This window comes from Maylandia zebra, linkage group LG18 (assembly GCF_041146795.1).
Source record: "Maylandia zebra isolate NMK-2024a linkage group LG18, Mzebra_GT3a, whole genome shotgun sequence".
Lineage (NCBI taxonomy): Eukaryota > Metazoa > Chordata > Actinopteri > Cichliformes > Cichlidae > Maylandia > Maylandia zebra.
Window position 1 is genome coordinate 18,579,228 of NC_135184.1, and position 25,157 is coordinate 18,604,384.

General features: G+C 41.9%; 1 protein-coding gene and 1 long non-coding RNA gene across 2 annotated transcripts; both read left to right on the forward strand.

Moving 5' to 3' along the window:
- The first annotated feature begins 14,673 nt into the window (after nucleotides 1–14,673).
- glula (glutamate-ammonia ligase (glutamine synthase) a) lies at nucleotides 14,674–18,356 on the forward strand. Its single transcript, XM_024806120.2, has 7 exons — nucleotides 14,674–14,826; nucleotides 15,451–15,638; nucleotides 15,719–15,880; nucleotides 16,539–16,685; nucleotides 16,794–16,921; nucleotides 17,031–17,230; nucleotides 17,338–18,356. The coding sequence occupies exons 2-7, from the start codon at nucleotides 15,473–15,475 to the stop codon at nucleotides 17,648–17,650; spliced, it is 1,116 nt and encodes a 371-aa protein (XP_024661888.2). The 5' UTR covers nucleotides 14,674–14,826; nucleotides 15,451–15,472; the 3' UTR covers nucleotides 17,651–18,356.
- Nucleotides 18,357–24,169: 5,813 nt separating this feature from the next.
- Nucleotides 24,170–24,868, forward strand: LOC143413476 (uncharacterized). The gene is made up of 2 exons (XR_013094086.1): nucleotides 24,170–24,617; nucleotides 24,697–24,868. It is a non-coding gene; the product is annotated as an uncharacterized LOC143413476 (long non-coding RNA).
- The last annotated feature ends 289 nt before the right edge of the window (nucleotides 24,869–25,157 follow it).

Genomic DNA, 25,157 nt, shown 5'->3' on the forward strand with positions numbered 1-25,157 from the left:
GCAAGTGGTGACAAAGAGAAGGAGGGGTCAGGCGTGATGGGCCGCTGCCAGCTGAAAAGCCTCTGCAAAGTGAAACACAACACCCTTTTTTTTTTACTTTGGGTTGCAAACATTGTGAAAGCTCCATTCACCGACACTCTGAGGAATCACTGTGCCAACAAGTCAGCTGCAGAATTATCTGCTATAATGAAGGGTGTTTGGTAATGAGAGTGGGATCTCTTGGTTTTCATGAGCAGGTAAATATTGTGCACATTTCAGTCTTTACACCATATCACAAAAATGCCAGTGAATCCTCAGATCAACATGGGACAATGCTCAGGAGGTTAAAACACATAATGCACTGCAGATCTGCTGTGAACCTGACAGACAAAGGGATTTAGACAGTTTAGCAGTTATTTGTAAAAACCAAACATATGTGCATATTTTGACTCTCAGTGTATCATTCAAACACCTGAACAACGCACTGGAAGATTTCTTTTTTAAAAAATGCCCATATTTTATATTTTCACATAAACCGAAAGGTTAGCTAGTAAGTTGAAAAGTATCCTCATGATTTCAACAAAAGGGCTTAAAATGTCTAAGCTTTTGGTCACATAGACCACTAGAATATAATGATACACTATATGTACATTGGGTACACAATGTTGGAACACACCTTTAAACCTCTGAACTCAGGTGCCACAGGTATATAAAATCATATACACTGGCCTGCAGTCTACCTTCACACACATTGGTAAAACATTGGGTCGCTCTGATGAGGACTGACAAGAACAGTGGGGCAGTAACTGGATGTCACTGTCACTTTGTGAAATTCCATGATCAGCTGTGAATGATATTATTGCAAAGCTTGGCAACTCAGCCACAAAGTGTCGGATTGTGTAAAGGTGCATGGTGCATGAGCATACCTAATGGTCGGCTGACTCAGTAACCGCAGAGCTGCAAAACTCTGGTATTAACATCAGCACAAAAACTGTGTACTGGGATCTTCGTATTATGAGTTTTCATGGCTGACCAGCTCCTGGAGGTGCAAAGCCTAGGTGACCGGATCCCCCGTACTCTGCTGAACTATTCAGACATTAAGCTAAGTATAAGCAGTGGAGGTCGGTGTGTAAACGTATTTAGCTGCGCCAAAATAACTACAGAAATCATTGTCATCCTTTCAGACACTAACAGGAACATAACTCACTACACGAACATGATGTTGTATTGAGCATGACTTAAAACTAGCGTCGTCAGGGAGGTGTTTAGTGAGGTCACAGAGGAAGAGATCTGAGGGTGGGATTTCTACAGAATTTTATACAGCGGATACATTTTTCACCATCACAAGAGTCGCCTCCTGTTGGTCGTTGGGCAAAATGCAGTTTGTGGCACTTTTGCGTTGGCTTTGCTTTTCAGACCTGGATGCAGCATCTATCCTTCAAGTTTCCAACTCCTCTGACTTTGTTAAACCACACATTCATTTCAGCGTAGACTGCTACAATGTTTCTATTTGTGTGCATAAACTGTGAAACTGCAAATGAGTGTGGTGAAGACAGTGTAGCTCAAACTTGTGCTATACAAAAAGTCTGTATGCATTAACTTACAAAGTTGTAATGAGGAGGTTGATTTGAGCACTACACATTCACGTTTTAACAAACGAAAGTACACACAATTAAAGTCTATCAATGGATAATTGATCATGACAATGTCTTTTTTCTAATTGCTGAATTTTAGGTCATTTGTACCTTGAGTGATTATATTTTCTCGCTGGTTTGTTACAAACATGCATGAAGAGTTGAGGTTTTGTGTTTAGAATATTCAAAACTGTGTAGGCCAAATTAATTAGGCTACGCTGAGAAGTCAAACATGCTTGAAGTTTATTTTCGTAAAAAATTTGCCTCATATTCTGCCGATGTTTCTTGCTTTCAGTTTTTATTCAGGGCAGACCGTACGTGGTGATTTATAGTGTATTTCTGCATCACAAGCTCTAGCTGCTCAAGCCTGCTTTCTGACTCTTTTTCACTTACAACCAGCGAATAAAACCTGTCGATACAATCATCCCCTCTAACCTCAGAATCTGACAGCATGTCTACTAAACACTTTTACTATAAGGCTCGGAGAAGGAGCTCATTTCTTTCTCTCTTTCTTTCTAACAGCGTCTTTTCCTCTCCTTTCCTCCTGTACTGCTTGTGTAAATAGCTCTTCCTTCTCTCCACCTGCCTGAGCTGCTGTGGCCTTGTCTGAATCCTCTGAATTCCCAGTCCACTGCAGCGTATCCGGCTGGAAACACCACAGATGCCAGCATTTGGTAAGTTTCATAGAAAAAAAAAACAAGGAAAGTGATGGGATAAAGATGTCAGTTATGGCAAATAGAACTCTGTCACACTCCTGTAACATCTCTGTCACTGATTATCAGACCGGAGATTCAAACTCACACTCTCTCCCACACACAAAATGCCGGCCTCGTAAACAGAAGCGTATGATGAGCTCTAAAAAAAGGGAAGGAACGCACAGCATTACAGAAGGAAGAGGAGAGGAAGTATAAGCAGCCAAAGCCCCACTCTCCAAAACTCAGAGTAAATAGTTGTAGCAAGACTGCTTAGCAGATTCATCCATAGACTGTATGGGTGCAGCTAGAGATAATTGCTAATTATTATACGTGTTGTGCATTTATAGTCTAACATACGGAAAAAAGAAAAGAAAAAAAATAATTTCACTCACACAACTAGAGCACAGAGGTCCTGAATTATTTGCTAGATAATTGTAATGAAAATGCTTCACATGCAGATCAAGAGTTCAGCTCAGTGATTGGAATTAGCTGAGCTGAATGCTAACATGGAGCTAACAGCTACAGCTTCTCATTTAGGCATTCATCTGTTAGTCAAAGTGACCACGCCCCTGGTAACGGTAACTAACCCATCACCAGGGGCCTAGAAACCAGTTGGCAACAATCTGGCAAACATCAATCATGAGAAAAAAAGTGTACTCTCTGAGTGGTTGCTGGCAGTTTTTGTGAAACTTATTGCTAAAGGCTGATTCACACAGGTGACCAGTGACAGGCCAGTGACGCCCTGGTTACTACTGGTTGCTAGAGAAAAAAGTGTATTCTACAACTGGTTGACGAATGGTCGCTGGAGGTTACTTGATGACACTAGGATGAATTTGGTTGAAAAGAGGTATACTGTGTTGCACCTCGAAAACATCCTTGTTATTGCTTTGGTAGCTAGCAGGTTACCATGGTCACCAGTAGTTTGAATGGAAAATGCAGACTTCTCTGCAAATGCTCGTCAACTAATCGGGCCAGTCACTTTCAAAGCAGTTGCAGCAATAAAGCACAAATTTCGGTATGAAAGAAACATTCTCATTCTGGTTTGCATCAAACTTTTTCAAGTTTTGCTACTACTCTGAGAGTAAATGACGGCTATTTGCAGACAGGCCAGTATCTTCTGTGCAAACTAGAGGCAACCCCACCCCACAGGGAGGTTTTTGGTGCAGCAACCTCTTTGCAAATGATTTCACATACTAGAGCCAGCAACCTCTCCCCAGCCGATCTGGAAATATGCTTTTTTCCCCCAGCAACCAGAGGTTGCCAGTGGGTTTCTGACTGGTATGACTGAGGCCTTAAACAAGTGAATTACTTATGAATGGGGGGAAATAGTTAAAAAGCTTTCTTTTGCACTAGTTTTTAAACTTTTTTATTTCTGTTTTAAATTTGAGCATTTTGATGGAGACCCTGGCTCAAGTGGCTGTGAAGAATGGACGGATTTAGAAAGCTCTAATGCAGCAGAAGTACAGATATAATCTTTTTATTTTTATTCTTTTTAGTCAAAACGCCAGCCCTAATTCTGCTAATTCAGGCATGTTAGGCTAAGTAGTTGAAATCTGGAAAGTGTTTTAGTAACCCGACCCCAACACCGACTTCATATCTAATTTATTTCTCTATCCAGGTTCAAGCAAAGGGGGGACCTTAAGCGTTTGGATTGTTTTTCTTGAGGCCTTTGGGGTGCGAGATGAGGATCACAGGGTGAGGAGTCAAGGGGAGGACAAGGTGACTGATTGAGTCGAGGCGTTAGGTCACCATCAGGCAGCTGAATGAAACCCAACCAAGACCCTCCTCGCAACTAACTATGATCAAATACATCATGCGGCTTTTTCAACACACGTGTCCAGCTGGACGCGATATTGCTTCCACATGTGCATATGGACCCGGCTACGCAGCAACACACAGTAACAGGCTTATCAGCACACAGCTCACAGCGGAGCGCTGACAAAAGCAGCATTTTGGCGGAATAATGGATGCGTGAAATCAATCTGCGAGTTTCAAAAGGTCATCATGTGCAAAGGAAGCCCTATCATCTGCACAAAAAGAGCCTCAACAACGGGACATTAATTGAAAACGGATGAACACGAGTTGTTTTAAAATTCAAAACGTGTGTGCTTTATACATTAGCCGGATAATTAATGTGACGCGGCCGTCACAAGTCGCCACTGGGACGAGAATTAATGGACGGTAATCGCTCCATTTCAAAGAAAATGTATGGCGGAGTACATGATTTCTTCTCCGCAATCTTTAAACATTCATCCAGCAGTATTTTCAATGTAGAATTCAATTATGTAGAACACCTGAACAAACAATATCTCACACCCAATTATTCAGCGCCCTGGAAACCATCGGCAAACAAATTAGCAATGTTAATGTGAGAGAGAGACTTGATATTTTTGACTGCGTGCATGCACAAAAGCAGAAGCAGAGGACACCCCCACCACCACCCACCCACCCTGCGTGCTACCAATTCTGGGCTATTGTTGACTGATGAATTAAACAGGGTGGATTTCATTTGAGAGCAATAAAGGAAATTTCAGGTGTCAACCCTCCTGCTCGTCCTCACATTAGAGTGCTCTTTAGACTGCGATCAGTGTTTTCATTATTGCCAGAAGCTTCCAGGTCATAACAGCAGTGTTTTTGACTACAGACAGACATATTTCAGCTTCACTTTGAGCAGTCCTATCCTGGTTGACATTTCAGCTTCCAGACAGAACAATGAAAAGTTACCATGAGAAATCTTGGCAAGGCTATTGCCCTGTGTATTGATTGGGCAAAGGCCCAACATCCTCTCACTAAAAAGAGATTAAAATATCAGACTTGTCTAAGACATTTATAGAGTCTATGACCTCAGCCAATGCTAAAGTGGAGTACATACATCATAGTCCATCTCTGTGAGCTACACGGACTCTCGAGTAGCACTGACAGAAAGAAGAAAGAGGGTGAAAACTCAACTGCACCTTCACGGGCTAATGCAAGGAGCAGGGGGGTAGGTTTAGCTACAAATCGTGGGTGTAAATCAATCGTGTTGCTGTTTCATTAAAAATTCACACCACGTCGTTGCATGTAAATGTTAAACACTGTGAGCTGTTGTCTCAGATGCTTCTCTTACACCTTCCTCTTTGGTTAAAATGGATGAGAGAGATTCTGTGGGAAAGGCGGGGAGACAAAAGCTTGAAAGATGTGCGCATCCATTCACAGCTCCAGAAGACCTTCATTACAGAACAAGCAGGTCCTGTCAACGTCTTTTCATTACACGGCCCCATATATCCACCCCTGGTGTCCAAACAGTCCGCTCTGTCGCCTGTCAAGGAAAGGCACTCTCGGGGAAAGTCCTCCTATCTCCCTGATCCCCCTCGCCACGCCTGATTCCAGACTGCGAGGCGGGAGAGGCCAGGCAGAAAGGGAGGAATCGTGTTTGCCATCAACAGCTCAAGAGAGTAGCATGGCAGCAAGATTGATGACACCCTCCCCGAAAGTAACAAAAGAACTCCTGTGCACGAGGGCCCGCTTATGGGGCTTGATAGAGTTGTCATCCTCTTAATAAACAGCTCTGATATGTCAGCGGCAGTGGCAGCAGGGACTATACCAAGCTCACCCACCAAGCCACGAGGCAGGACCACCCACTGGCATCACAGCACTCTCACTCCAGATCTGGGGAGAGACAGTAGCGGTACCTCCAGATGGGAGGCCTCTGAGGGAATTAGCAGAGCAATTTGTTGAGAAGAATAAATAAATGACAAAACATTAATATCATTGTTGTGTCACAGAGACTGGAACGAGTGGTATTTGTTGATGATTTTAAGCTTCGTGCATAGGAAACAGCAACAGGTTTTTCTCTGTTTAGAGCAGGTACAAGTAAGAGGCCAACTGCTTCACTCCTGGCAAGAAGAAACTGGGCATTAGCTCGATGCAGCAACTTCCTGATGCTCTTGCGCTGCTAGGCACCTTAAAATGATCTGTAAGCAGTTGAAATCTACGTTAATCCCAGTTAATATATGTATGCAATGTTGAAATGTTCACGCTAAAGAGCTACAGAGTATCAAAGAATTTATTTCGAATAGGGGATAACACAAAGTGCTTTACACTTTGTTGCTATCATTAGATTAGAAAATATCAACGGACAATGGAAATGTTTAGCTTAGCCTAGCTCAGAATAAAGAATGCTAGCTATTTGGTGCTGCTTGCTTTTACCCTGGGATTTCTAGGACTTAAGTACTAAACAATTAAGATTAACATATATGTGACTCAGCATGGGGAAAAAGCTGAAGAAAGAAAAAGGCAGAGAATCCCGGCTGTGCATAACACTGCTTGAAACCAATGGTTTCTGGGAACCTTTAGTTAAACCTTTAGTTTTCTTCTTCATTACTAAACAGCAGTAATTCAAAGATTACACAGAGTTTGACTTATTCAATATAAGAATTTATAGAAAATAAACCAATGTAGGTAAATGAAATCTTTTGTATATACTGTTCTGGAAATTTAAAAATCTACATGTGACAGAACGTACATTTTGAAATGTAAATTATGCCACATATTATACCAATTACATGTCTTTTGTAAATAGAAATATAAAGTAGCAGCTGGTTACAGATCAAAGAACCCACCAAACATCTTTTTGTTCCAAAAAAATTCTCTAACATTAGATTAAAGATGTAGTATATGTTACATGGTGAGCTTACACATAATGCCTTCATGTTTTTTTCTACAGTATTACACAAATAATAATACTTTTTGTTGCCACTGAAGGCAACATTTAACTTTGTGTTTTGTTCTTACAAGTAAAAATGATCAGCACAGCTAGCGAATCTAAAGTATCTCTTTACAGAAATATAGTTTTTCTAAAATAATTAATCAGATAAAACATTTAAACTTTTAGCCTTGATTCGGTACAAAGTTAGAAAACTGAATTTGACATGAAAGCCAAGTGCTGTGGACATCTTAGAAATAAAGCAAGTAACATTACAAGTCTCTGTCGCATATTTTATAAAATATTAAAAAAACAGAACAAAGCCGCAAACATGCCGTGTCATTTTGAGGAATGAAGATGACAAAATGGCATGAAAATGGAGCAAAAGAAATCATTTTATATAGTCTGCCATGAACAGTATTCACTTATTTTTCACCAGAAATGTTGTTGTCTCTGTCACGATTCAATCTGCAGCACACTCCCCACACGCTGTATAATACCTAGTTAAAGCCAGCAGGGTGTGAAATGGTATTTGGAAATAAATGAAACTGACTATGAAACAGTGGAGTTGGGAGATATTGCCGTGTCAAAATGACAGACAAGTGCTGGAATGGAGCAAAAAAGTTATTATCCCAAAGAACAGCAAGGGTGGATTAAATATAACCCATAATACCTCTCACATTTCTGCATTCATCCTCACCAGAGGAGAGAGAGCATGGACAAAGATCTGGCGGAGGCAAAAATCCCAACAGCAGCCGTGCTCCTGAGCAGTCAGAAGATCTCCGTGCTGCCGTGCCAATAACTGCGATTGCAAAGTGTTTGGTTATTGATGTTCCATATAAAGTGTTTTGAAGAAGCTTTAGAGAAACACAATCCCTCGAGGCTACTCCTGGCCTGATTTACAGCTGAACTGATGAGTCACAGAGGACACGCTGGGCATTGAAATAGTGACAAGTATGTTGTGAGCCTTATTAATTTTTAAAGTAGAGTGTTGTCCTGTGGTTAGCGGAGGACATGGTGATATATGGCGATAGAGGGAGCGCGAGGGTTGGGCCTAATTGTTAAAAGGTTGAGTGGGGTGAAGGTGCAAGGAGGGTGGAGGGGAGTTATTCATCAACCTCAGTGCTGAATGACGGAGCTGCAAACAAGAAGGTGAACACACCTTGTTTTACTCCATAAATCTTCTTGCATTTAATATCAGTATAGAAACTCTATTAGCTATAATGAACCTAATGTAACTTCAGTCTTCGGTGTCCTTCGGTTATATTGCAACAGGCCAGTCTGAATTTCATCATGTGAGATCTGACATACAGTCCATCAAATGAATTGTGAAGGTTAAGCACACAGAGCTGCACTGTCTAAAAAGATATTGCAAGTGCTTTGGTTTGTATGTTTTCTTGTTAAATACATTTAGCATCAAGTGCAATCTTAGTTACTGACTGATTTAAATAAGCAGCTCTGGACTCAAGAGTTGCTAAAGGACGTTTTAGACTGGTAGCTACTGCCCTCTGCTGGAATATCGGGTGAATTTTGTGAACAAGGATTAATTCTTTCTATGCACATTTCATTCACTGCCATTTGTTCGTTAAATATAAAGGAGAATTTAAATACTTTGAAGGTAAAGTCTTGGTTTAGAAAAGACTGTCGTATGAGAGGTGTGCATTGGTGGGCCGGTCTTATTGTACTGCTACTAATCCAGTTAAGGTAAATGAGGTAAAACTTTTTGGTTAAACTTTTAACCATCAACCTTTTTAAGGATTACTTTTTATAATTTGAAATCTATTCTGATGCTGGCGGGAACTGAGTAATTTTTTGCACTTGAACGGACCAACCAAAGGGCGGTGCGTTCAAGTGCATTACTATTATTCAGGAAACTGTTACTGAGAACAAAAAAGTGGATGTACACCATGAAATATCTTATATACACAACACACAAAAAAAGATTAAAAACATTACTAGTACCAACATTATGAAATGCCAGTTACACTTACTGGGCACTTCATTAGGTACACCTTGCTAATATGGACCCCCCCCCCCTCCCCCCCCCCTCCCCCTTCCCCTTTGAATTCAAAGCTGCTTAACTCTTCATGACTCAGATTCAGTAAGGTGCTGGAAAGCTCAGAATTTGAGGTCCATAATTATATTTTAGCATCATACACCCATGATGTGAATCTCCCATCTCATCATATCCCAAAAGTGCTCCATTGGAGGTCAAAAAATGAACGTTAACAACAATATTCAGGTGGGCTCTGATGTTTAAACAAAGCTAAGGGGCCCGGTGTGTGTGAAAAAAATATTCCCAGCACCATTATACACCAACTGCAGCCTGAACCGTAACCATATGAATCATAATTGACATGGATGGTTCTTAGCTGACAGTAATGGCACCCAGTCTGGCCTTCTGCTCCTGCTGCTCAAGATTCAACATGTTTTGGATACTATGGTTGTAACGAGAGGTTATTTGGGTTACAGTTGCATTCCTATCAGCCCAAAGCGGTCTGGCCATTCTACTATGAGAACAACAAGACTTTGGATATTTTCTTTGTAAACTCTAGAGATGGCTGCGTGGGAAAATCCCAGTACATTAGCAGTTTCTGAAATTCTCAGTCGAGCCTGCCTGTCAACAACAAACACACCATGTTAAAAGTCACTAATAAGTCACTAATATCACCCTTCTTCCACATTCACTTAACCACGTCTCTATCCATAAATGTATTAATTTGCTGCCATGTGATTGGACGATTAGATATTTCTGTTAACACACAGTTGAACAGGTGTAGCCAATTAAGTGACTGAAAGTATTTATTGCAAAGAATTAATTTTTATTATGTGAAATTTGGTATTTAGGCACTTTTATGAAACGGGTTAAACAGACACTTTCAAATAATAGAATACATCATATTTTTTTCCCTTAAAACAAATTAGAAGAGAGACTTCTGTGCCCCCCCCCCCCCCCTCCCAATAAATAAATAAAACTCTAAAAAACAAATGATCTCACCACTAAAAACAAAATCTTTGGAACAAGAAATAATACCACTAAGCATATAGCGCTCTATTTAAATCCACACTGTGCTCTGAGGATCAAGGGGGATTTGGGGAGAACTTCTATCTGTGTTCTGTTTTCTAAAAATTGCATTAGCTGCCTAATTTTGTTATTCAATTTATAATTTATACCATATGCCATATTTGATTTTCTATAGATCTGCTTACTGTTATGACGCAGAGACAGTTAAAGTTTTAGCCCCACCTCCTTCCCCAAAACAGACAAAAAGAGAAAAATGGTCACCAATATTACATCTATTAACTAAAAAAACGGCTCTTTTCTATTAAATTATTATCTACTGATTATTTATTCTGAGGTTTCTATTTACTAAAAGAAGCCAATTTATGGTTTTTGTTGTCTGTTTTTTGGGGTTGCCTGTTGCAGAATGATTTTCCTCCTTTGGGAGGTAATAAAGTAATATTTTCTTGTGTTGTATTGCATCACATCCTATAAGTTAGTACGAGAAAACCAGTTGGGAAAATGAGGAAAAGAACTGTGTCATAGGGATAGTACTACTACTACGTTCTTCTTCTCTCCTCTTATCTAAACATCCTCGCTCCCTCACCGTTTTAGTGCAGCTGGCTTGTTTTTTCAATATTTATTTTAAAAAGTCATATACACCACCAAATACATTCTCCAAGGGATTAAGGAAGCTCTTAGATCACACACTAAGTCTTGATGAATGAAATATTAAAGCTGGATATTGTTTACTGATATACATCGTGTAATATGTTGAAAACAACATGATGTAACAGCAGCCACTGGAGTCTAAAATCATCAACCCTTTGAGGGCTGGATTCAAAACTCAAAGTAAAGTTTTTAGATCACAGGATGATCCAACATGCATTATAATGTGGCCCCCATGTACCTGTAATGCACTCCTGACATGTCCGGGTGGGCATGCTCCCGGGAGATCTCCTCACAGACGTGGTTCAAGGCAGAGATGATCTGCTGGATAGTCTGTGGTTCTGCTGATACTAAAATACTACCCAAAGGTTCTCAGAGTTGGAGTCAGGTCTGGGGGACCTGAGGGCCAGTCAGCGACATCAGTACCTCCATCATCCAGGAACTCTCTGCACAGGATACTGTTGGCTAAAGCATGGAGTTCTGTGCGACCTTCCAAAGATATGCCACCCTGGACCATCGCTGACCCTCTGCTGAATCACTCATGTGGGACTCATGCTCCAGACTCCTTTTAATCACATGAACCTGCTCTCATCTGTGAGGAAAACAGGGTGAAGGTGGTGGACCTGCTAATTATGGTGTTGTCCGGTGACCGCCAAATGAGCTGCATTTTGCTGTACTGCGACCAGAGATTCCTCTAAATGATGTTATACTCTCCTGCCACCCTCAGGGCACTGGATGTTATTATGTAATGCACTGGCATTGCTCCTCCTGTCCACATATCGTTCCTGCTGCTGGTCCGATGCCCTTCTCCTGATGCCTGGGCCATCTCCTGCTACCTCCTCTGCACTCCTGAGGTGTGCTTGAAGTCTGCAGACCTTGTGTCTGCACATATGAATGTGCCATGCTGGAGGAGCTGGTTTACCTGTACCACTAGTAACAAGGGCAGTAGCAAAAAGGAGAACTAGAGAAAAATCCATCAGCAGGGATGAAGAGGAGAGATGATGGATTCACTGGGTTATCCTTCCTAACCGGACAGACTAATATGCCTCAGTCTCAATTGTGTTATCCTGTAATGATTAACTGTTTCTTCACTTTTTGAGCAGTCTACAGTTAATTGATCCCCTAAAAAGGCTTTAGTGACAGTAAAGGTCCATTTTTAATCAATCTTTTCTCGTCAAGTAAAACTGAATTTATTCTACATGGGGAATAATGTGTCTCTGTTCATGAGGGTTATCCTCTTTAAATATTAGAGCTGAGTTCACAGAAAACTCACAACAGACTGGTGGAGCAGCTTGCATTGTGCCTCTGGGCAAATGTGACAACGATGAATCTGTGAAAACTCAAAGTGTTCTGTCTGTTTGGGTGCTGAGATCTGCTGAACATGGGCTGCAAGCTTTACAGCACTGTTGGGGTACTTATGACCTAGTTTCCAAAATGAGCTGATACTATTAAGAAAAATTCGATTCAGAACTGAGGACTCACGCTGTGACTTTGTATTTCAAACACACTGTGCCAATGTTTTGCAGAAGTCTTTTAACCAAAATTATAACTGAGACTTAAAATACAGAATGAAGCTTTTTTCCTTTGACACAGTAAACTTGACCAAAAATATTATATTCCTGAGCTTTCGCGTCCATCTCACAGTATTCACAGGTGTTTCTGCTATGACTTTGTTTATCATTGCAGACGGGATTGTGTAAAATATTCTCATCAGTCTAATGTTAATGATTTTCAACTTGTGCATCAGGTGTATTCAGAAAAATCACAAAGATGCTTCAGAAACTTTAGAGACTCCAAAGGGAAACCGAAGTTTTCCAGCAACCCTCTGGTCGAGCAAAGGTAAGGAGAACTTACCTTGCAGGTCTCAGGAGGGTCAGAGTAAGTCAGGCTTCAGGAAGCCTCCATCAGTCTCACTCATCATCTTCACTCCTCTGAAGCTCCAGCAGGTGGTGGTGTACACCAACTAAATGGAGCAGAACAAGAGGATCTGCTTATGATGAAGATTTTAAATTGTAGTTATGTAAGAAAACTGTTGTTCTTGTTTAAGGAGCTAGACGCTTTTGAACCAGAACAAAAGTCTGAAGGGTGTAGGAAAGGGTAAAGAAGTCTGGTGGTTAATGTGGTCAATTCAACACTTTGGATAAGGGACACAACGTTCCCAAGAGGTTAGCAGGATTTCTGGTGTCAGAAATAGCTGCAGGGCATTTCCTCCTCTCAGTCCACAGTCCCAGGTGGTGCAGGTTGGCATTCAGCCCCAGGTTCTCAAGAAGTTCTCATAAGAACTTTCATCATCTGCCAGGACAAAGTCTGGTCTGAGCACAAGAGGCAGAAGGGCTGGACAATGATGGACAACAGATGACAAAACATCAATTTCCTGATAACAATGTTGTGCTCTTTGGCTGTACACAGTATCCTCGTGCTCACCCACATTAACCACAACAGCTGACCTTTTCATGCAGCGCCACCTTTACATAAAAGTTCAAAGTGAGCTTAAAGAAGGGTCTCTCAAGGATTTAGTTCTAAGGTTAGATCTTTGTGTGTTTTTTCCCCTTAAGGGAGAATGGTTATTTTTTTGATTGTTGGCCACTCTTTTGCTATCACAGGATTGGCATCTTATTAGAGCGTTGAATGATACATTATTCACCTCAAAAAAAATAATTAAAGATGAAATTATTCGCTGTTTAAATAGTGGCCAAGAGAAAATAAAGTATTTTGATAAAGAAAGGTCTTCAGCTTCTTTGAATGTGATGATTTGCTGATATAACCATTTACTGATATGATATATTATTAGATATTTGGACATGATGCAAATGTCCCAACTTTTCCATTATTTTCACTATCAAAATGACTTAAAATGTCAAAAATTAACTAGATTTCTCACCACTGATCATGTAGACCACCGCAGAAATCACCAAATGTGCAAAAATCTTTTGTGAAAAGTGCTTTTAAGTAGAATTTACACGTCAAACAGCTGGTTTTTAGCAGCTCCCCTCCTGAGCCAAAACATGCATTCAGTTAGAAAGGCACGCCAAGGCCAGTCGTTCATCTTCTAATTCAAAAGAATGTAAAGGTAAACAGGTTACCTGTTTGGTAGTTTCTGCATAATATTGCTGACAAAGGCACTGCAAATTCAGATGGGTGAGAAATTAAAATGAAACACCGGCTGTTAACACCTACAGTGAGGTGGCTTTGTTATGCTGCAGGAAGCAGTTAGGGTGCATGCATTGGTTCAGTCCTTATCGTCCCCCTTGGAGGGAAAGGTCACTTCAAATCAATACAAGGTTGCTCTGAGAGATCACCTTTATCTTGTGATGAAACATTTCTATCCTGTTGGGAGCAGTCTCCGTCTGGACAATACCTCCTTTTCAAAGGAGACGAGGGGCCACTGAATGGTGTGATGACTATGAAAATGTATGCAACTACAGCCTCAGGACATGGCTGCCAGGAGGTCAGAGAGTATTTGCAGTAACTGTGGCATTAAGATCTTTTAAAATAATCTGCCCAGAGGGTCTTTTAATATACAGCTTCTATCTGATGCTTTGCCAGCTGTGGCTGTTTTATCCAACTGTAGAATGAAAACTAAACTAATAAAAACAACTGGTAAAGAGGCGCATGATATACATCTGCACATGAGTGTATCATAAAGAAACTTGAAAATCCAGTTGAAAACCTCACTGCACCATCAGATGTCTGGTTGCGGGATTACATAACCTCCCACTAAAACCAGTTCGTTCATGGCACTGATTTCCACCACTCGGTGGCGTCTTGGACCGGAGACGCACCTGGCGGTGTGAGCGGAGCTGAATTGCACATTTTGCCCGGCACTGCAGCGTGTTTTCAAAGAGTTTGCCAGCCTCCATGTCAGGCTCCTTCTTTCTTTTTGTCTCGCTTCAGCTTCAGATTAAGCGCGAAGATGAGGATGCCCTCACGAGGGGGAGACTCACGCATAGTAACACGCGGCTCAGCTCCGGGTAGAGGGCGTTGCGGCTCTTCTTTCAGCCCTCCCCCTCCGACCAATCAAAGGCCAGACCCCGCTCTTATAAATTCTCCTGGATCCGGGATCTCAGTACCGGAGAATGAGAGAGCCACTAGTGAGACATCATTCAACAACACATTGGACCTGCCAGTCCTTTAGTTTTTATTTCAATTTTCTCGTTTCTCGAGGTAATTCGTCTTTATTTTTCCTACCTTTGTATTAGTTTACCTCCCGGTCAGGCAGCTCTTTGTGTGAGACTTCCCATTGTTCCAGACTTTGTGCAGTAACTTCTTTCTTAACCCGAGCTTCTGCCTTTCTTTGATTGCTTTGTATGGATGCTTCGGTTTATTTTTCCTAGGTGTGTTGATTTAGGTGTAGGTCAGAAGGTAATGTGTATGAAACAGGAAGCAAATGATGTAACATTGCCTCACCTGTTTTCGGCGATCAGCTACTGCGTGGATGGATGAGGTGTGTTTAGCGGAAGCCGTTTGTTTCCTTGTGTTTTCCACGGAGTGAGGTGGCATCTGCGGCGTTAAATGTAATCTTATCAGTAAACACGGATGGTGTAAAGTCGCCTTTTCTTTTGTGGCCAAAGCAGAAAAAATAGGAAAACGCTGGAAATGTGCCTTTTTTAAAGGTCTGTTTTTTTTTCACCCCCCCCCCCCCCCTTTTCTGGAAGAAAAAACAAAACAATGGGGCTGCTTTTGTGTGTGTGGGGGTTTTTTTTGCGCCCCGAACCCGGTTATGCAACATGTGATCCAGAGCGCAGCGCAGTCTCGTACCTGCTCTCATCTCCCCCTCTTCATCCTCAGGTGTATTATAGTAGCAAATAAGATGGCTACGTCCGCCAGCGCCAGTTTGAGTAAAGCTGTCAAGCAGCAGTACATGGAGCTCCCTCAGGGGGACAAAGTCCAGGCCATGTACATCTGGATCGACGGAACCGGAGAGGGGCTCCGATGCAAAACCAGGACGCTTGATTCTGAGCCCAAAAGCATCGAAGGTAAGCAGCATCTTCCTGACGCAGTCGCAGAAAGCCAGAGATGTTCTGCAGGCTATCACACTGCTCTGCTCCTCTTGTAGATCTTCCTGAATGGAACTTTGACGGATCCAGTACCTACCAGTCCGAAGGCTCCAACAGCGACATGTATCTGATCCCCGCAGCCATGTTCCGCGATCCATTCCGCAAAGACCCCAACAAGCTGGTGCTGTGTGAAGTCCTGAAGTACAACCGTAAACCTACAGGTAAACGGAGCTCCTCTGTTTTTGTTTGTTTTTTCATTTTAAAAAAAATTGGGTGATGGATGGTGATGTGCGTGTAAGATCATCATAAATGTGACCACTTCAACGAGATAATGGCTATAAAATTATTTGAAAATCTGATAGCTGAATATTAAAACTGATAAGCTAACGCCAGACGGCCGGTGATTTTATTGGTCTAAAGGTGTAAAGTGGGCGGGGCATACCTTTAAAGGAGAACTCCGAGGAAGAGGGGAAAGGAGCCCAGCAAACTGTTTGTCAGCGTTGCTAAGCAACAATTTTGATAAAGTTGTGACATGACAAACTTAGATATGCTTTGACCCAATGGTTCTTGGTATGAAGCTAGTTCTAATCAATTTAATGATTATTGCAGTCATGGTTGAAATATGCCACCCACTCATTACGTCTCATGAGCCAAAATTTGAGGTGTACATACCAGAGATACAGCATTGGTGATTATGGCAAATGAATGGGAATAAATGTGGAATTAAAACATAACTGAAGAATTGTTCTGTAGATTTACACTCATTTTATTTGAGATGAGAGAAGCTCACAATTACAGATCAGAGACCCTAAAAATATGCACTGTCGGTGGCCAAAGTGTTTTAGAACATTGTGTAATTTGCCATGTTGGTCTCTGCAGAAACCAACCTTCGGCTCACCTGTAAGAAAGTGATGGATATGGTGGCGGATCAGCATCCTTGGTTTGGCATGGAACAGGAGTACACCATCCTTGGAACGGACGGGCATCCATTTGGCTGGCCATCTAATGGTTTCCCCGGACCACAGGGTGAGAAACTTTTTTTTTTTTTTTATTTTTTTTTTTCCCCTCAATGAATTAATGTGCACTGATACATGGATCCTTGCCTGGATGATGTAACACTTTCAATGTTTGCAGGGCCATACTACTGTGGTGTTGGAGCTGACAAAGCTTATGGCAGGGACATAGTGGAGGCCCATTACAGAGCTTGTTTGTACGCTGGAGTCCAGATTTGTGGCACAAATGCTGAAGTGATGCCTGCTCAGGTAATTAAAGAAGCCAAACATGAATTTGGATTTGAAACCTGGTTTTTCTGGTTCTTAAGAGACAGTTAAAAGTATCACTTGTAATGCTGAGCTGTCTCTCCATGTGCAGTGGGAGTTCCAGGTCGGACCTTGCGAAGGCATTGACATGGGCGATCATTTGTGGGTAGCGCGCTTCATCCTGCACCGTGTCTGTGAGGATTTTGGCGTTGTCACCTCATTTGATCCCAAGCCAATCCCTGGAAACTGGAACGGTGCTGGCTGCCATACGAACTTCAGCACGAAAGAGATGAGGGAAGACGGTGGATTGAAGTGCGTGGCAAAAGCTTCATGGACTTAAGTTCACGTCTAGTTTAATTTATTTCTTTAAAAAGTTATTTTTGCATTTCTGATGTGACACTTGTCATTCCTGCTTTCAGAGCTATTGAGGATTCCATTGAGAGGCTCGCAAAGAGGCACAGCTACCACATTCGTGCCTACGACCCCAAAGGGGGGCTCGACAACGCCCGCCGTCTCACTGGCCGCCACGAAACATCAAACATCCACGAATTCTCTGCAGGTGTGGCCAACCGTGGTGCCAGCATTCGCATTCCTCGTAATGTTGGTCAGGAGAAGAAGGGCTACTTCGAAGACCGTCGCCCATCAGCCAACTGTGACCCGTACAGTGTGACCGAGGCCCTGATCCGCACCTGTCTGCTGAACGAGGAAGGAGATGAACCCGCGGATTACTAAATCCACAACTGACTCCGACTGTTTCTCTCCCCCCCCCCTAATTTCTTTTAAACTAGTACTGTATTTTTTTTCCTCCCTTTCTCCCTCTGAGATGATTTTTAACCCACATTTTTAATGGCTTAAAGTTGACTGGTCAACTGAAAACATGACAAGGTGTTAGATCCTTGGTAGTTGTGAGCTGGTCATGGCAGGGTATGCCTTTCCCCTCATCTTTAGCAGGGATTGGCTTTTGTAACACTGTTTTGTAACCCATGTCATATCATTCCCTGTTTTGTCAGTGACTAAAACGAACTAAAGCACATGGACACTGCAGAGTAGCGCTGCTAAGACTGGACAGCATTTGTAATTGAATAAATCTGACTAGTTAGTGTACTGTTAATATGTTGAACTGCCTTTCAACTATCCAGTCTTCATTGTTACTAATTCTGTCATTTTATCAAGTGTCTACTTTTAAATGGCAACATTTGTCTTCAGAGTTTTGACACACTGGGTCATCTTTGTATCGTACACTTTGTAGAGGTCTGTACCCAGATGTAAGTTGTGCAAATGTGGTGGATCTGTCCATAATGCCATTTGTAGATTTCCTCAAGGAGTTTTATCCTTTTGTTAACTGCGATATTATAATGCGCCTGATTTGGTAAAACATTACATTTACTGAACATGGTGATTTTTATTGAAACATTTAAAACTTTTATTTTTATCACAACACTGCTGTGTGACTCTTTGACTTCCCACACTTTCAACCGACTTGCTTCCTTGTAGAAGCTCAGACAGGTAGTGGTGTACTATAGCTGGTTAACCTCATCTGTTATTGCCTACCTTAGACTTTAACGGTTGGGGGGGAACTAACATTTTAGGACTTCCGGTTTAACAGGTACATATCAAGACCAAGGTGTAATGATCTAAATAATATGGGTGCCAGTCGTTGTTTACAGCCCAACTATTAACCCAGAAAATTGTATAAAAAGCTATGAGCTTGCCAAGTTCCAAAGTGTTAGGAGTATAAATGGAGACCGGAGGACTCAAGTGCCAAAAAATATATTGCTTTTTGCCTACAGGTTCTATATGCAGATGCAAACATTGTTTATACAGCTTAAGGTTGCATTGCAGACCCAGTGGCAGCTTCTATCTTCTCATCTAACTTTTAAGAATGGTGTGCTTGCCAAAATATTGAATAATCAAAGTTGTCCAGCTATGGACAGCAAAGCATCAAGTTTTCATTGATAAACTTAGTTTAGACTGGAGCATTCATAAAGCTATCATGACAGTGTGAAAATCATGATTGATCCAAAGGTTTCTAGCTGCAGGAGGAGCTCGGGCTGCTCTTCACACATTTGTGCAAGCTGTTAAAACAGCTGGCACTGCTGTGTTGTTACTGTGAGTGTTAAAAGGAAATACACCAAGAGGAAACACTAGTAATGTTTCAGTCTGGCTGATGCCTTGGCAGGAGCTCAACAGCAGCTTTGTTTGGGCTCGTTTTTAGGATAGAATGAGAAGTAACTGAAAACTGGTGCACTCATGAGACAGCTATTAAACTCCTTCAGTGAAACAGCCAGAGGCCAGTCTTCCCAGAAGTGCTGTGTCATTTAACAGTCAGACAGCACCGCAGATTGTTGTGGCTTGGATGTACTTTGTCTGCACACTGTTATTAACTTAAGAAACAAACTAGAAAAACAAGTCTTTCCTTTGAGTTTAGAGGATGGCAGGTTTGGGGTAAATTTCCACTAGTTGCAAATTTCTAGGTGCTGCCAGTTGATGCAAAGTAGTAAATTCAGCATATTTCTGGTGTTTACATATATTGTTTACCCTTAAGCGTTGCGATCTGTAGAGAACACGTATAAATTCAGCTGTGTTCAAATCCAACATGATGTCAGGAAAGAGTTGGGAATCTGCACTATACAGAGAAAATAACAGGATGGAAAATAAATCCTTTTTTTTTGCGCTAATATAATGAGACAAAAGAGTGACCCAATTTCCTAAAAAAGCACACAACATGGTCATTTGACGTGACAGAACATTTACTTCTGCTGTCCTCTCCTTTCTTGGGGGTAGGGAGAGGTAGGGCTTTGAGACCTTTCCCCTACATCCCAGCTGCCCTTACAACACAATGCTAGTCAGATCCCTGATTGGCTTTGCATGGCGCAGGTTAGCCAATCATAATGCCGAAAGCAGGTTTACTCATATTTCAGAAGACGGTGAATGGCTTGAAGCCAAGACATGTACTTTGTTTTTGTCTTTTCTGGGAAAACACGAAACCTCTCCACCCTTTTAAACGTTGTTTTGTAGAAGACTTTTCTGAGTTCACTGAGTTCGTAACAGAAAACCAATAAGGAAAACATGTGCAGGATGTAAAGTTTGAAGGGAAAAACAAGTATAAACTGTGCTTTAAAACTTTAGAAGATAAAACCTTCCAATCACTAAGTTGCTAATTGGGCATTGAACTGTATCTTTTATTGTGAGTTTATTTAGAGACTGTTGTGCACTACAGCTAAAAGTGTGTGTGTCTGTGTGTGTGTGTGTGTGTGTGTGGGGGGGGGGGGGGGGGGGGGGGGAGTCATGAATTTATTCTTGCCATTTAAGCAAAAGGAGAACCAAAACACCAAAACATAGAGCATTCAGTTTACAGTTTTAATAGACAAGCAAAAGAAGGCAGACATGAACAAACATCCAGTAAAACACAAAGAAGGGTGCAAAAATAAAAAACACTGCATATCAATATAAAATAACCCACAAGCAAGACAGTCAATAAAATTATGACAAAAGCTTCACTATATAAAAGCTTGCCTATAAAAAATGGGATCTCAGACTTAAAAGGCAATCACTGATTCAGCAAACCTTATCTCCTCAGGCAGCTTGTTCCAAAGCTGAGGGACTTGTTGACAGAAGCAAACAAACATTCCCTGACTGGCACACACACTGCAACAGTCCAGTTCTCCCAGTAAAACTTCATGCTTTCCCAGAACCACACAGTGACACCATGTTCTCCTACCCAGACTTAAATCCCATTTAATTAAAGCACGTCATTTAGCACCAGTCCCTCCCTTAGCTGTGTTCCCATTTGCATATGTGACAAAAAAGAAAACTTGATCAGTACGCTGTGTTCAGTTCCTTTCCTCTTACTCGACACGTGCATGTTGCCATGTCGTAAGAGGATGCTGGGAGTTCAGTGCACCGCTACAATCTGTGAAAGCCACCTAATGGCATTCAGTCACCATCTAAATGAGTAAATCCCTTCTACTTCCTGGCTTTGAAGCTCAATTAGGGGTGTTTCCATTTGCATGCAGAATCCAAACCTCCTTCTGCCTGGGAAGCTCAAACGATGGGGAGACACTGGACAAAGGATGGAGCGGGATGCTGCCCTGTTGCTATGGCAACCACCGGAATGTACAGGCTGGATCATGGCGGTTCTTGTGTGGAGTGCCAGAAAACCCCCCACACATCCATGTTATGTAAGTAGGGGGGAAAAAACATCAAATGGGGTCTCATAAATGGAGCTGCGCAATAGCCCCCTGGCCAAACACAGCTTTATGATGCTGGTCAGCTAGCAAGCACTCACAGTATGGCATCAATAAATGCAAATAACTCTTATTCCATATTCACAGTGACACTTTCTGAGATCTAATGTAACAACGCACGGGGATCTGCAGGAAAATCGGTCATTGTTAGAGGTTACTGCTCTGTTGTCAGTGCATGCACAGTACAATCCTACTCATTTCTGTTGTGGTGTTGTGTAACAAATCGCACTGGTTCAAACCAGTGCTGGCGCTTCTTGTAGTCAGTGCGAAATGGATGGAGAGCTCCCTGTATCATAAAGTCATGGCTCTAGAAGGACGAGAGAGTGATGAAATTTGCAAAACAGCTTCAAAAGAAACCAATGCAGCTTTTTGTTTTATGCAAAATGCATCTTAAGAAAGCTGCAAGAGAGGAGATGTCAGTGGAGGACACATGTGTCTCCTGGCTCATTTCTTGGCGGGAAGCATGAATAATCCTATTTTAGAGAGAAATATACAGAACAAGAAAAATTCTTTTGAGTGTGAGAAATCATCAGAATTTATATCTTTGCAGGGAATAACTCCATCTTTTCTTTCTCTTTCTCCCACACATTCACTAAATATTCACTCTAACATACATTTACAAGCTGTGCTTACAAGCGCTATCAGAAATAAACATGCAAACTCATCCCTGTCTTCATGAGCAGAGATAACATGCAGCTGCATATTTTGTCCAGCTGCACTTATACTCAAAAATTTGGTATGTTCCCACAGACAGGCTCTGTGCACTGGCTACAAGGATCCTGATTGGCTGAGCACTCTGGTGTGATTGGACTTATGTTAGATCCCCAACAGCCACTCAAATTTACCTGTGCTGTGATTGGTCACGCCATTACATATGACACAGTGACACAGTTTTGGCTGTGCTCTGCTGCAGGAAACACAGTATGCTTTTGTCTCTCGTCGATGGTAAAAACATGAAATAGATGGAAGCATGATAAGAGAGGAATGGGGAGGTGTGTTTGCAGTCTTTTTGTAGGTAAAAGTGTCAAAGGCAAACATATTAATGTCCACATTTAAAGTAAAGAGAAAAAAATATATATACAGTGCTTGCACGTCCATCAGTTTATTGCTACTCTTGCTTATCTACCTGTAAGATTTAGTTGGACTTCAGGGTAAAATATCTGCACTTTAATTCTGCACTTGAGTACTTCTGCTCAGTCATCCAGCATCTGTTTAACTTTTCTTCTTCGCTGTTGCTAAAAATTACTGTTCATCCATTCAAGTGTCAGGAACGTGTTGAATTCATAATTAAACATCCTGTCACAAACAGTTCTGAGCAGTTTCACCAGAGTTCAAACTGTCCACACTTCCATGGTTTGAAAAGAGGGCTGAGGAATGGCCAAATGCCAGTACTCTTCCACCTCAAAATTCACAAGGGTTGCTCCCCTCCCCCAATAACTCCCTGCTGATTTATCAACAGGGGGTTGTCCCTTCTTTAACATATAAAACAAAGGATGGCCGGCAGACCCCTACAAGTTCCTTTTCTTGGTAATTTTCCATTTAGTAATAAGGCACGCAAGGAAAAAAAGCTTCCATGTGCTACTGAAATTTGGGGACAGGGACAAGTTTTTTTAAAATGACAATGCTCAAAACAAAAAAGCACACACCACAGCCTGCATTGCATATTATACAAGATCCAAAGACATTTGAAGGGATCCTGGACATCCTTTAAGGAATTTTGCTGGCAAACTAACAGAAGACACTCATCAGATTTGGGATCTAACCCTCATGTTTACTTTTTTAAATAATGTAAAATAAAATCTTAAGTCGACTTAATAATTCATTTCAAAGAAAACTTTCAATGTGTACATCGCATTTTGTGGTTTCCAGGAGTGTAAAGAAGTGATCTTCAAGCTGACAGTCGCGTGGCAGTCACTACCTCAAACCTGTTTGCTCAAAAATTTGACTAACAAAAAAAAAAAAAGTGTCTCGTTCACATCAGCCAAACACAAGCTTATTGAAAAGCAACACTTCAAGATGGCTCAGCCAAAAACACCCTCCTTCACACCCTTTCTCCTTGTACACATTTGTAGCTATTGTGTGTATTAAAACCAAGCTGAATCAAAGATAAAAGATTTCTCGCCTTTCATCCTCGACTGATTGTCACAGGATGAAAGGCGATGTATTGCATCACAGGGCTAATGCAGAGAGACAGACAACCATTCACACTCGGTCACCAGTTAACCTATCGTGCATGTCACTGGGATGTGGGAGGAAGCTAAAGTAGCCTGGGAGAACATGCAAACTGCACTGACCACAGTATGCTGAGAAAAAATACTCTCTAATTCTAGCATATGATTTGCTGTAGCTGTTGGAGTTGGGCCGGATTCAACCACAGAGACTCCTTTATGTGTGCTCCAAAGCCAAAAGCATGTCGCACAGTGTTGACAGTACAATGCAAATACTGGCCATTTAAAAAAATTGATCGAGAAAGTTTCTCCCGGAGGAGTTTTTCACAATGAGCGAGTATCTGGAAAGAACACCAGCAGATCAGAGGACTATGGACAGTTCTGAGGTTTTAAACTCTTGGTTTACTCCACCACAACACAGACATTCTTTGTCTTCTCAGGAAGGGAAAAGAACACACGCACAAATATAAATGAGCATAGCCCACAGTACCAGTTGTTCCACTTATTTTTTATGTTGCCCCCAGGTGACAGTACACAACTAAAACAGGAAGACGTGGGTCTGCAAAGCTTTGCTTGGCACCTACAGTCCACCAAAGCACTAGCTGAGCTTTTTACCATGTTAATGGGAAAAGTTGCTTACACACTGGAAGTCCAGTGGTTTCACATCTAGGGATTAGTAAGATCACTCTGACGGTCATGAGAGGCTTATTGTGGAAGGATAGATGACAAAATAAAAGCAGTGCTTCCAAAGGTTACAGTTTTTATTCTTTTCTTAAAAACAGAATTGCACCTTTAACACATTTATGGGTCATATAGTTAAATAAATGTCATGGTCTACGGTGGGTGGCTGGAGTTTCCATTAGGCTCCTGAACTGACCTGGGATCCGCCCCTGGGCAGGGCCAACTCCAGCTCCTGCACACCTGGAGCCTATTGCAGGCTATCAAGCCAGAGGGATTTAAACCACACATCGATGTTCACTCACTGCCAGTTCGTCATCAACCCATGTTGGTAACAGGTCTTGTGTTTCAAATTCTCGCTGTGATTTATCTTACTAACAAAGACTCTTTTGTGCTACAGTTGCTGTACCCACCCTGGCTCACTCCACCTCCGGACTCGGGATACCTAGTGATCATTTTGGAAATCCCTCTGTGCCTCACCTGCCTGCCCTCCTGCCATCACACTCCATCTGGAGCCCCGGATCTCAGGTCAGCCTTTCCATGCCACTCAGCCTCCCCTGGATCTTCATCATCCCCCTCTCAAACACTCCAGGTCCCTAACTGCAAGTAAGAATTGCTGCTCTTATACTGGCCACTTCTGAGCTGCCTTCACTACCTGCCTAACTCCTATATCCTCTCCCCTCAGTGTGACTGTTCCCCACTCAGCTCCGTTCCACTTCTCAGGCCTCGTTCCCTCGCCCTAGCCACGTTCCCCTGGGCACGCCACACCAAGGCTCCACGTCTCGTCATTTTCTGTCTTTGCCACGTTTCCCTTTTTTTCCCCCTTGCACTTAACCGTAATAAACTGTTAAATCATCTACTGTCTCCGCTCTGGGTTTCTGCACCTGAGTCCTATTCAGTACCGGCCATCCGTCGTCGTGACAATAAAACCATCAGGGGAAACTTATGTATGATATAACTTCTAACACATTACATACAGTTGAAATGGTGACGAATCCAAACAATGTGCAGCTCTTTTGCAAGAGGTCAAAAGTCAAAAATGTTCAGAGCCTGAGGTCCAGTGTTTAACATTAGTTTAAAAATGCTCCCAGTAAAATGTGGTGGAACAGAAACACAAAGCAGCCTGAAATACAAAGTACAAAACTG

What these genes read in the sequence shown, in the direction of transcription:
- glula (XM_024806120.2), top strand. Translation starts at nt 15,473, where the DNA reads ATGGCTACGTCCGCCAGCGCCAGTTTGAGTAAAGCTGTCAAGCAGCAG. An exon ending in GTACAACCGTAAACCTACAG is followed by an intron (nt 15,881 to 16,538) that starts GTAAACGGAGCT and finishes TGGTCTCTGCAG; the next exon opens with AAACCAACCTTCGGCTCACC. An exon ending in TGGTTTCCCCGGACCACAGG is followed by an intron (nt 16,686 to 16,793) that starts GTGAGAAACTTT and finishes CAATGTTTGCAG; the next exon opens with GGCCATACTACTGTGGTGTT.